Raw genomic sequence first — 12,487 nt, forward strand, 5'->3', positions numbered from 1 at the left:
TTTAACTTTACTTAATAAATCTGATAGCTATTCATTGTTCATTGTTTTGTTGTTTGTGCTGCAATTTTGTTCATTGACAAATGGCAATAAACCCTATTCTGATTCTGAGTGACAAAAATTCTGGAAATCACATTTTATGATTTAAAAAAATAAAATAACGTTTTTGTTTGTAACTGCTGCAAATAAGTATTTGAACATCTGAGAAAATCAATGTCAATATTTGGTACAGAAACCTTTGTTTACATTCCCTGGTAACATTTCCTGTAGTTCTTGACCAGGTTTGCTCACACTACGGCAGGGATTTTTACCCACTCCTCCACACAGCTCTCTAGACCAGTGGTCCCCAAACTTTTTGACTTGAGGGCCACATTAGGTTCTAAAATTTGGCCGAGGGGCCGGGCCAGGAAAATATGGTGTGTTTGTGTGAACTAATGCATTACTATAAATTACACGCAAGATTTGACCTGTAACTTGTAACAAAGCTACAAATGCAAGGCTCAATGTACAAATTGTTTTCCAAATGCATTAAATAATGATTAATTATCTACTGTCTTCTACTGTCCACAAGAGTCTTCTACTGTCCACAAGAGTCTTCTTCAGTGTCAAACACTTGCCCTTCCTGCTTGATTGGCCCCAGTGGCCGTTTGTGGTGAATTTTATTTTCTGCGCGCCATAGATTTTCTTGTGCGTGCACTAAGTGCGAGCAGTACACTAAGTGCGAGCAGTGTACTAAGTGCGAGCAGTGCACTAACAGTGCACTAAGTGCGAGCAGTGCACTAAGTGCGAGCAGTGCACTAAGTGCGAGCAGTGCACTAAGTGCGAGCAGCTTAGAGGGAACAGTGCCATCTCTTGGGGAAATGTGGGCATTACAGGCGAAAGGTCAAATGAACGGCCACAGTATCGTGAGTTTGAATCCCGACTCCGACATTTGCTGCATGTCCTCCTTTCTCTCTCATCATTCCCCTTCCTTTCTTTCTCATTCCATCTACTGTCTAATAAAGCCTACAGCAAAAAAATAAATAAAATAAAATAATAATATATATTTTTTTTAATATAACTTGGACAAGCTATGCGGGCCGGATTGAAAGGCCCAACGGGCCGGATGTGGCCCGCGGGCCGTAGTTTGGGGACCACTGCTCTACAGGCTTTGTAAAATTCAACATGTCGTGACAATGTTTAATGAAGTAGTTTAAAGGTCCCATATCATGCAAAATCGACTTTTCAGAGCTTTTAACCTTCTTACAGTGCTGTTGGTGCTTCATATAAGTGCCCAAAGTGTTTTTTTGATTGATTCCCGCTGTTTTTAGCTAGAGTACAGTATATGTTCTCCTCCTCGGATCTGCAGGAAAATGGGTGCTACTCACAAAATCACCATTCCCCCTTCCCCCCCACCCTCCTCTCCCTTCCTCCTTCCCCCCACCTCAGCACCGAGGGGGAAATGGGGGGGTGAGTGGAGCCACTGTTGCTCCGCGTGTACGTGGAAAAGCCACCGCAGTTAGTTTCACGTTGCGCAGGAGAGCCTGCTGCGCTGTGAATCTTCGGACTTGTGGGTGGAACTTACAACAAAGTTACATTTGAATGCTGGCACTATTGCCACGATAAAGAAGACGATGAAGCGCGACAGTTGTACATACACCGTCTCCGCGCTGAGACTTCGTCATGGGCTGGGTTTGTAAGAGGGGTCCAAGGCATGGGTAATATTTCATAACTATTATGTTATGGGTATTGCACAACACTTATTATTATCAAATATACCCTTAAGGTAGACTACGAAACAGGAAAAATAGCATGGTATGGGATCTATAAAGTTGGTATTGTTTGTGTGGGAGGGGTGATGTAGGCGGGGGGATTAGAGGTTTGCTCTTCGCGGTGGATTGTACTCCGCGGTCACAAGGGGGGCGAGGGCCTTTATCGCCGCGTGCGGCTTTTATTATTATTATTATTATTATTGGCTCGAGCCTTTCAGAATGGAATGGATCCAGACATTGTTCTTGCCATGGTTTCTTATTATTATTATTATTATTGTTTTGCATGGTAAAATGTTGCCACAACTCTGGCATTTTTGACCCCCTGACATTGGTGAATGTCACACATAAACGCAATCGGCTCGGCCCGAACTTCAATAAAATGGAGGTTGTGAGAACGCCCGTCGCAACAGTGGCGACTAGTTCAAAAAAGAAAAAACATGAAACGCTTAATCTTTGGCCTAGGCACATGACACTTGGGACAGTGATAGAGCTACCTTTGACCTCTGACCTTTGACGAGTAAAACACAGCTGGCAGCATCGCTCTATGATAACGCCTATTGGAAATGACCTACGGAGCTCATATTTCACTCACTAATGTGTTTTTATGATCTGATTGGAAATAAACACCCATGTAATAAATGTACTCTATAGCGCCCCCTACCCATTGTGTGAAAAACTCAACATTGTCTGATTTGTTTGAAACTCATGGATTATATTCTCCTCAAGACGCCATGAAAAAAGTGCATTGCATTCTTTAGACTTAATTCTTTTGACTTTGTTCTTTAGACTTTATTCTTTCTGCCACAACTCTGGTATTTTTGACCCCCTGAACATCAATGAAAAGTCACGGGTCTCAGGTCTACATTCAGCACAATCTTGCATTTTGTCAGGACAAACTACTATTTGAATCGCAAACTACGCAATCATCAATGGTGAATTACTGAGCTTCGTTTGGTCTGCCGCAAAACGCAGCAGAAAACATTGACAGGCAGGAAAGCGGTCGCGCAGGAAGGCGGTCGTGCGGGAAGGCGAGAGCCATCATCGCCGCTACCGTGGCTTTAATTATTATTAATATTATTATTAGTATTATTATTATTATTATACACACACTGTTTTATGTTACTTTGACGCCTAAGCAAGTTCCTGGTTTGTGAATTGTTCACCGACAATGGCAATAAAACTGATTATGATTTTACAGTTACATATCACATATTACAGCCTACATCTTACTATTAGCCCTGTAAAAAAGAAAACCAAGAAGACACTACACTGGGCTTAGTATAATGGGAAGCAAATATGTCATTGTTATTGCTGACAAGTCTGACTATTCCCCTATTAGAGCCGCGTGTTGTGTCTTGGAGGATCCTTCTGTAGTTTAATGTGTGAACGTTACAAGTTTGTGGTTCCATCCCTCTGTCTCATATTTCTGGATCAATATAGCTTCTTTTTGACAAAAAGCTAACTACAATTCAAGAGCCGCCAGCATCCGCTCTGTGATTGTTCAGTGAAGTTTTCTCAAATTAAAGGAATAATAGAGGATTTTTTGCTGATTTGAGAACTCAAGCGTCTGTTAGTCCTTTTTTTTTTTAATGCGCACACTCACCCCCCACCCTCCTGTTCCTTCCAGGAGGCCCATCATGCCTCATGTGGAAGCATGCAACAGCCCTGCTGCTACACGTGTTGTAACACTCCCAAAGGGAAATTACCAATCAAAATAAATATGTTGGGCTATGATAATTTAAATACCCTTGCAGATGTGATGTGCATTTAAAACATGAAATTAAAGCTAGACACAGCTTTTAGCAACAACAAATTATATTTGAACTCCTTAAACGATAACAAAATATATCCCAAAAAGAGTGTGTATAGTTCCTTTAAGTCTCTCCGTCTCAGCCCTTGGCGCAGGTGCTCCCAGCGTCTATAACTATCCCAAAGCTCACAAAGTCAAAAAAAATAAATCCTCTCCGATAGGTACTCCAAAAAAAGTCTTCTTAAATCCGGCAACCAGGTAAAAAATACGAATGCTGCGAGAGTGCAGCGGTGCGCGTGTCCGTGCCGTCCCCGCTGCCCCGAGCAAACAAAATAGAGGAACGCTCTCACCGGTCTGCGGCTCTGGGTCCGGGTTGTCTAACAATCTAGGCACTTGAACACCGCTCCCAAATCCGGGTTATAGTCCACAAGCGTTTGGCCTGGTGTTCACAATGGTCCTTGGTCCCCCAGCTCTCAGCAGCCTTGTCGTGTCCAAAAGAGAGGAGCCGTGTGTCCACCAGAGAGACGCGAGCGCGCACACACCTGCACGATCAACCCCCGACCCCGCATCAGCTGAAAGCAATCAGCTGAGCACAATAAAAAATAATTACACGTCATTAATAATTACAGAGCACACATCACAACAATAAATACATTTATAATTTTATGCTGCATGTGCTACATAGACCCCCCCTCCAGCCAGAGGCTAACGGAGTCAAACACCATAATACCTCTTCAGGTTAACTACATTTACAGTATCCTGTTTACCAGGGATATCAACCCAACTCACTGCATAGTTGAGAGGCCTTAGCTTCTTAATTACAGTTGCTGGCCCTTCCCATTTTAGTGCCAACTTAGCTGAGAAATTATCAGTGGCTTTTGAGAGCGGATGTGCGTGAATCCAGACTAAGTCTCCTGGCTGAAACTGCATTTCTCTTCTGCGTGCATTATAGTACTTAGCTTGTCTGGCTTGGCGCTCTCTTACCCTCCTTTTAACCTTCTCCTTTAACTGGTGCTGCTGTTCCACCAGATCGGCTGCTGATCGGGTCTTAGGATCGGACCTAGAGGTTTGTGGATAAGTAGTTCCAGTGGACCTTTGAGCTGTCGTCCCAACGCTAGCTCGGCTGGAGTCTTCCCTGTTGTTTCCTGTTGAGCTGTGTTTATGGCGAACCTGAACTCTGGTAACCACTGGTCCCATGCGGTGTGATGTTGGCCCACATAAGACGCAATCATAGTTTTGATTGTTTGGTTGAAGCGCTCCGTGAGATTTGTTTGTGGGTGATAACTGATAGTCAGCTTCTGGACGACCCCCCAAGTCTTACAAAGTTCCTTCAATAGGTCAGCGGTAAACTGAGGTCCACGGTCTGAAACCAGAAACCTTGGGACACCACACCTTGTGAAGATTTCTTCTCTCAGAATTTTCACAATCCTTGTGGTCTTACTGTCCCTCATAGGAAATATTTCCACCCACTTGGTGAAATAGTCAACTATGACCGCAAGATTGCCAGGACCTTTTTTACTTCTAGGAAACGGTCCCATCAAGTCCACACCTAACATTTCGCCCGGGCCTAGAATTTCCGTAGCCTGCATGAATCCAGAGGGCTTGCCATTGTCGCCCTTGTATTTATGGCAAACCTTACAGTTCTTGGTATGTTCCCAAACATCCTTACGAACATTGGGCCACCACGCCACTTCTAGAATCCGCAAGAGAGTTTTGAGTTGCCCAAAGTGGCCCCCTAATGGATTGTCATGGAAATAGCGCAAGAACTCAGGAACTAGAGACTGCGGTACGACAAGTTGATGTTTTTCACCATGATCTTGTAAAGGGGCTTTGCGGTACAGCACCAAGTTCAAGCCCTTCTCGCCAAGTTCAAAATGACCCTGGCTTCTGAGAGAAAGTCTAGCCCGATGATGACAGGAAATGCCAGATGCCGATCTTCCATGACATGAGCGTCTACACATCACATCTACGAGGGTATTTAAATTATCATAACCCAATATATTTATTTTGATTGGTAATTTCCCTTTGGGAGTGTTACAGTGTGTTTGTTTATTAGCGCGACGGATTGCATCATCTCTCGTCTTCGCAGATTTCCGTCTCTTCTGAACTCGAACACAGTCTTTCTCTGTCGTCATTTTTGTACTGTAACTGAAGGAACTCGCTAAACACACACCGGCACATCAACCACACATGCGCAGCCAGGGAAACGTGCTGCTATCCTGGGAACAAGGCTGCAGGTGTCCAGCAGCATGCAGGGAATGATTGACATGTGGGAGAACTACTCGGCTGTCCACGCCACCAGGAAATGAGATTCTGATTACTCGCCAAAAAACCTCTATTCCTTTAAGTCATAAACAAAGGTTAAATTGAACAGATGTAAAAAAGTAAACACATTTTTTACATCTAACTTAGATAGTTAAGCCCATAGGCATACAGGCATTATAAATGGCAGGCATAAAAATGTTACCAGCTATGATATGTTTTTACAAGCAGCAGTCATCGGTGACTTTTATTCAAATGTATTAAATTGTGTTGGGCCCAATCCTGGAGCCAGGCCTGGGATGGGTGCTCGATGGCGAGCGCCTGGTGGCCGGGTCTTACCCCACGGGGCCCGGCCGGGCACAGCCCGAAGGAGCGACGTGGGGCCGCCCTCCCGTGGGCCCACCACCCACAGGAGGATCCATAAGGGGCCGGTGCAGAGAGATCTGGGCGGCAGTCGACGGCAGGGGCCTCGGCGACCAGATCTCCGGACACAGAGACTAACTCTGGGGACATGGAATGTCACCTCGCTGGGGGGGAAAGAGCCTGAGCTTGTGCGGGAGGTTGAGCGATACCGACTAGATATAGTCGGCCTCACCTCCACGCACAGTTTGGGCTCTGGAACCCATCTCCTCGAGAGGGGCTGGACGCTCCACTTCTCTGGTGTTGCCCGCGGGGAGAGGCGGCGGGCTGGTGTGGGCTTGCTTATAGCCCCTCAGCTCAGCCGCCACGTGTTGGCGTTTACCCCGGTGAACGAGAGGGTCGCGTCCCTCCGCCTTCGGGTGGGGGACAGATCTCTCACTGTTGTGGCGGCCTACGGGCCGAACAGCAGTGCAGAGTACCCGGCCTTCTTGGAGTCCTTGGGAGGAGTACTGGACAGTGCACCGACCGGGGACTCCGTTGTTCTACTGGGGGACTTCAACGCCCACGTGGGCAATGACAGTGACACCTGGGGAGGGGTGATCGGGAAGAACGGCTTCCCCGATCTGAACCTGAGCGGTGTTCAATTATTGGACTTCTGTGCTAGCCATGGGTTGTCCATAACGAACACCATGTTCAAGCACAAGGGTGTCCATCAGTGCACGTGGCACCAGGACACCCTAAGCCGGAGGTCAATGATTGACTTTGTTGTCGTGTCATCTGACCTCCGGCCGCGTGTCTTGGACACTCGGGTGAAGAGAGGGGTTGAGTTGTCAACCGATCACCACCTGGTGGTGAGTTGGATCCGCTGGCGGAGGAGGAAGCCGGACGGACTTGGCAGACCCAAGCGCATTGTGAGGGTCTGTTGGGAACGCCTTGTGGAGCCCTCTGTCAGTAGGGTTTTCAACTCGCACCTCCGGGAGAGCTTCTCCCATGTCCCGGGGGAGGTTGGGGACATTGAGTCCGAGTGGACCATCTTCTCCGCCTCCATTGTTGATGCGGCTGCTCGGAACTGTGGTCGCAAGGTCTCTGGTGCCTGTCGTGGCGGCAACCCCCGAACCCGGTGGTGGACACCGGAAGTAAGGGATGCCGTCAGACTGAAGAAGGAGGCCTATCAGGCCACTCTGGCTTGTGGGTCTCCGGAGGTCATCGACAGGTATCGGCAGGCCAAGCGAGCCGCGGGTCGTGCTGTCGCAGAGGCAAAAACCCGGGCCTGGGAGGAGTTCGGGGTGGCCATGGAGGAGGACTATCGGTCGGCACCAAAGAAATTCTGGCAAACCGTCCGGCGCCTCAGGAGGGGGAAGCAGTGCCTCACCAACACTGTTTACGGTGCGGGTGGAGGCCTGCTGACCTCGACTGGGGATGTCGTCGGACGGTGGAAGGAATACTTTGAGGATCTCCCTAATCCCTCAGTCACGTCTTCCGAAGAGGAAGTAGAGACCGGGGACTCAGAGGCTGGCTCATCCATCACCCAAGCTGAAGTCACTGAGGTTGTTCGCAAACTCCTCGGTGGCAAGGCTCCAGGGGTGGATGAGATCCGCCCTGAGTACCTAAAGTATCTGGATGTTGAAAGACTGTCTTGGTTGACACGTCTCTGCAACATCGCGTGGCGGTCGGGGACCGTGCCTCTGGACTGGCAGACCGGGGTGGTGGTCCTTCTGTTTAAGAAGGGGGACCGGAGGGTGTGTTCCAACTACAGAGGGATCACACTCCTCAGCCTCCCGGGTAAGGTCTATTCCAAGGTACTGGAGAGGAGAATCCGACCGATAGTCGAACCTCGGATTCAGGAGGAGCAGAGTGGTTTTCGTCCCGGTTGTGGAACACTGGACCAGCTCTATAAAGCTCCGGGAGTACGGGGTCCGGGGCCCTTTGCTCAGGGCTGTCCGGTCCCTGTATGACCGGAGCAGGAGCTGTGTTCGCATTGCCGGCAGTAAGTCAGACCTGTTCCCAGTGCATGTTGGACTCCGTCAGGGCTGCCCTTTGTCACCGGTTCTGTTCATAATTTTTATGGACAGAATTTCTAGGCGCAGTCAGGGGTCGGAGGGTGTCCGGTTTGGGGACCACAGGATTCCATCTCTGCTGTTTGCAGACGATGTTGTCCTGATGGCTCCATCAAACCCGGACCTGCAACATGCACTGGGACGGTTTGCAGCCGAGTGTGAAGCGGCTGGGATGAGAATCAGCACCTCCAAATCCGAGGCCATGGTTCTCGACCGGAAAAAGGTGGCTTGCCCTCTCCAGGTAGGTGGGGTGTCGTTGCCCCAAGTGGAGGAGTTCAAGTATCTTGGGGTCTTGTTCACGAGTGAGGGAAGGATGGAGCGTGAGATCGACAGGCGGATCGGTGCAGCGGCTGCAGTGATGCAGTCGCTGCATCGGACCGTTGTGGTAAAGAGGGAGCTGAGCCAAAAGGCAAAGCTCTCTATTTACCGGTCGGTCTACGTTCCTACCCTCACCTATGGTCATGAGCTTTGGGTAGTGACCGAAAGAACAAGATCGGGGATACAAGCGGTCGAAATGAGTTTCCTCCGCCGTGTGGCTGGGCGCTCCCTTAGAGATAAGGTGAGGAGCTCGGCCACACGGGGGGAGCTTGGAGTAGAGCCGCTGCTCCTCCACGTCGAGAGGAGCCAGCTGAGGTGGCTCGGGCATCTGTTTCGGATGCCTCCTGGGCGCATGTTTCAGGCATGTCCCACCGGGAAGAGGCCCCGGGGAAGACCCAGGACACGCTGGAGAGACTATGTCTATCGGCTGGCCTGGGAACGCCTCGGGATCCCCCCGGAGGAGTTAGATGAAGTGTCTGGGGAGAGGGAAGTCTGGGAGTCCCTGCTCAGACTGCTGCCCCCGTGACCCGGCCCCGGATAAGCGGCAGAAAATGGATGGAGGGGATGGTATAAAATTGTAAATCACATTTGTGCAAGAAAAAAATAAATACAAATTTCACTTCGCCCAGCCCTCTGTATTGAACTAATGGAAATATGACAGATTATAACTTCAAAGCTAATTTACCTCTGCAGTCACTGTTGGTGGGTGTAGGTCTAGATTTGAATCTCTTTAATGTATAACTCCGTAGGTTAGAGTCTACCCATAGCATAATAAAAAGTGAGGGGACTAACATTTGTAACATTTAAGCAGAATGTCCTTAATAGCAGTAGAGTAAGCACTGCTCTTGTGTGCAGGTGAACTACCAGTGGTGGCGCTCTCTGCTGAGGGGTTTCTGGCTCACGGTGGTGGTCTATTCCATGATGGTCCTGATCCTGGTCTACACCTTCCAGTTCCCCTCAGCTCCGGTCAGCTGGAGCTACTACACCGGCCTCAGCATTCACAGGTCACCCAGCCACCTGACAGACAAACAAGACTCAAAGGGCATCTTTTGACATAAGTCACAATTCGCCTGGCTCTGCCCCTCAGACTTTAAACACTTTAAAGCGCTTGTTTCCTTTCTTTTTTAATTTAAATAGTAATTCCAAGTTTGTATGATTGTGAGACGTGGCTAAAGCTAGAGTAAACAGTAAACTACTTACGGTTTATCCGCAGCTTTTTCTGCATTTATTTCACTTCTCTGCTCCTCATCACTTCTTTAATCTCTCTTTATGTAATACATTTAGTATGAATAATGTTAGATGCGTTTTGCGCTGGGAATATGATATTTTAGGTCTTGACATGTGTCGTGTACTAGCTTTCTTTTGCTAATTCCGCTGTACATATAAAGTTAGCATCACCAGAAATACTGCGGTTTATTACAAGATCAAGTCAGCATTTATTATTTTCTATGTATACAGCTATTTTTTGCCATTGTTTTCACTTGAATCATTCTATTTTATCTATTCATCTCAAAAGCATTCCAGGAGCCAAAGTGAGCCAGGCCACTTCATGTCCACTTTCACAACAGCAAGTTTCCTCTCCAAAGCTCCTTTACCCTTCTCTGTCTGTGCAGGCTGGATGATCTGGGGCTGGAGAAGTTCTCTGTTCCTGTGCTCTTCACCAGAATCTTCATCCCAGCCTCCTTCCTGCTGGTACCAATTACAACCCTTTCAGACCACACTTGAAAAATAAATATAATCAGTTATTCTTTCAGAGTTGCCATTAATTTTTGTAAGCAGGGGGCGCTGACATTCGGGTAAGGGCACCGGGCTGTCAGAATATTAGTTTAAAAGTATTAATTAGGCTGCCCCAATTAAATTGTCTGTTTGCTGTAACCCGAGCCAACATTTTTAAAGTGGGTCGGACGGTAGGTAAATTCTTTAAATTATTATTTATTTTTTTACTTTGAAGGCAAAAAAAAAAGATCAAAATGTTGCCATTTTTTTGACTCGGGGTGACCGCCAGGGGTCAGGCTTCAACAGTCCAGGGGTCAGGCTTCAACAGTCCAGGGGTCAGGCTTCAACAGTCCAGGGGTCAGGCTTCAACAGTCCAGGGGTCAGGCTTCAACAGTCCAGGGGTCAGGCTTCAACAGTCAATGACGGAAAACGTCTCGATCAACCCGATCGGGAGACTAAATCTCACGATTTTAAGATATTTCAATCGACCTTTTGTACGCCGCTATCCTTTATTTTGGTAGCGAAGGCGAGCGGGGGGAACATGCGGGGGACACGGGCGCCGCCATGTTTGTTGTGATGACGCTGCTGGGCGTGTTTCAATCCCAGAATGCATTGTATGAGACACCGTGATAGAGCGTGGCATGTACTATGGAGAGTTCAGTGGCGCGACAAACGGACTACGACAGAGTCTGAGGACTACGACAAAGTCTGAGGAATAAAGTCTGGCGATAATGCAACACTTGGATGCCAACCGCCATAAAACAACAACAACAACAACACTGGAAGTCAAAGCACTGGAAGAAGAACTTTTAGGACTATGACAAAGTCTAAGGAATAAAGTCTGGCGGTAATGCAACACTCGGATGCCAACTGCCATAAAACAACAACAACAACTCCGAGTCGGACTCTGAATGGCGGTAACGACTTGGGTGCCACCCGAGGAGTAGTTCGAAGAAGGGATCCTGGACAGAAGAAGAAGCGTGCCCGCCATGAAATGTCAGAGAGGAGGAAGAAGCATGCCCGGACACCTGCGAGAAGGCTTCGGCTGCGTCGTGTCCAACCGGTTCGACCCGCTATTGGACGATGAGACCGACCCATGTGAGGCCCTGAGGGCGTCGAAAAACAAGAAGGAGGCGGCCGCTGCTGGTCCAGCCTACACTCAAGGAGTCTCAAAAACGGAAACGTAACATGTCCTCTAGCTTGTCCGAGGGTTCTGGAAGTGAGCTGCAGGATGAAGCTGTTAATGTTGGGGATGAGAGCATAGTGTGTAAGGTGATCATAAAGCTTGCACAAGATAATGCGTCCTTTAAGGAGTGGCATCCAGTGGCGTTGACGAAGAGCCTAACTGTAGCTGTGGGAGTGATCAAGCGTGCGAGTGTCCTTAGGGATGGCTCGGTGCTGGTCGTGTGCAAGGACGCGGCTCAGCAAAGGAAGGCGTTTGGAACTAAACGTCTGGGTGGAAAGGACATTCTTGATGCTGAAAGAAACACGGTCAGAGGAGTTATCGTAGGCGTCCCTACAACGATGTCTGTGGATGAAGTAAAGAGGAATTTGACTGGAGCTAAGGTGGTGGACGCTAGGCGGTTGAAGGTGACCCGGTCTGGGGTAAGATGTGACAGCCTGTTCGGTAATGGTAACACTTGAAGGGAGGTGCCTGCCTAGTGAGGTGTTCATTGGGTTCATGTGCTATGGCGTTAGGCCATATGTTCCACCGCCCCTGCGTTGCTTCAAGTGCCAGCGCTTTGGGCATATTGCAGCGGTCTGTAGAGGGAAGCAAAGATGTGGTAAATGTGCAGGAGATCATGAGTATGGGAAGTGTGACGAAGGGGCAAAACTGAAGTGCTGTAACTGTGGGGAAGAACATAGCTCTGCCTACGGGGGATGCAAGTTTAGCAAAAGAGCTGCTGAGGTGCAGAAAATTAAGGTCTCTCAAGGTATTTCCCATGCGGATGCAGTCAAGAAAGTTTCAAGTAACGAGGTTGGAGTAAATACAGAGAGGAGCCAGCGCTTCTCCCAGCCAGGGCGAATTGAGAGTAACCAGCGTTGCTCCCAAGAAGTGTGAAAGTTTCAAGTGTGCGGGTTCCAGAATGAATGAGAATACCCTGGTTGTGGACAGAGAGGATTTTGTACTCTTTATGGTGGATGTTATAAACTGTGCTGCTCAGACTCAAAGCAGAACTGAAAGGATCAGAATCATAAAGCTGCAGGAAGATTCCTTGGAACAAAAGAGCTTGATTGGGCAGATATAGAAAACAGGCTAAAGGCGCGAAATGGGA

General features: G+C 48.3%; 1 protein-coding gene across 1 annotated transcript in view; it reads left to right on the top strand.

Annotated features, from left to right (window-relative positions):
• Nucleotides 1-12,487, top strand: part of LOC140377306 (piezo-type mechanosensitive ion channel component 2-like) — a 196,398-nt gene that overhangs the window by 44,881 nt on the left and 139,030 nt on the right. Inside the window, exons 14-15 of the mRNA XM_072462675.1 lie at nt 9,351-9,499; nt 10,109-10,187. Of these exons, the coding sequence (XP_072318776.1) occupies nt 9,351-9,499; nt 10,109-10,187 (228 nt within the window). The remainder of the gene's footprint in view (nt 1-9,350; nt 9,500-10,108; nt 10,188-12,487) is intronic.

This window comes from Eucyclogobius newberryi, unplaced genomic scaffold (genome assembly GCF_026437365.1).
Source record: "Eucyclogobius newberryi isolate DKJ021-1_F unplaced genomic scaffold, fEucNew1.0.hap1 SCAF_4, whole genome shotgun sequence".
Lineage (NCBI taxonomy): Eukaryota > Metazoa > Chordata > Actinopteri > Gobiiformes > Gobiidae > Eucyclogobius > Eucyclogobius newberryi.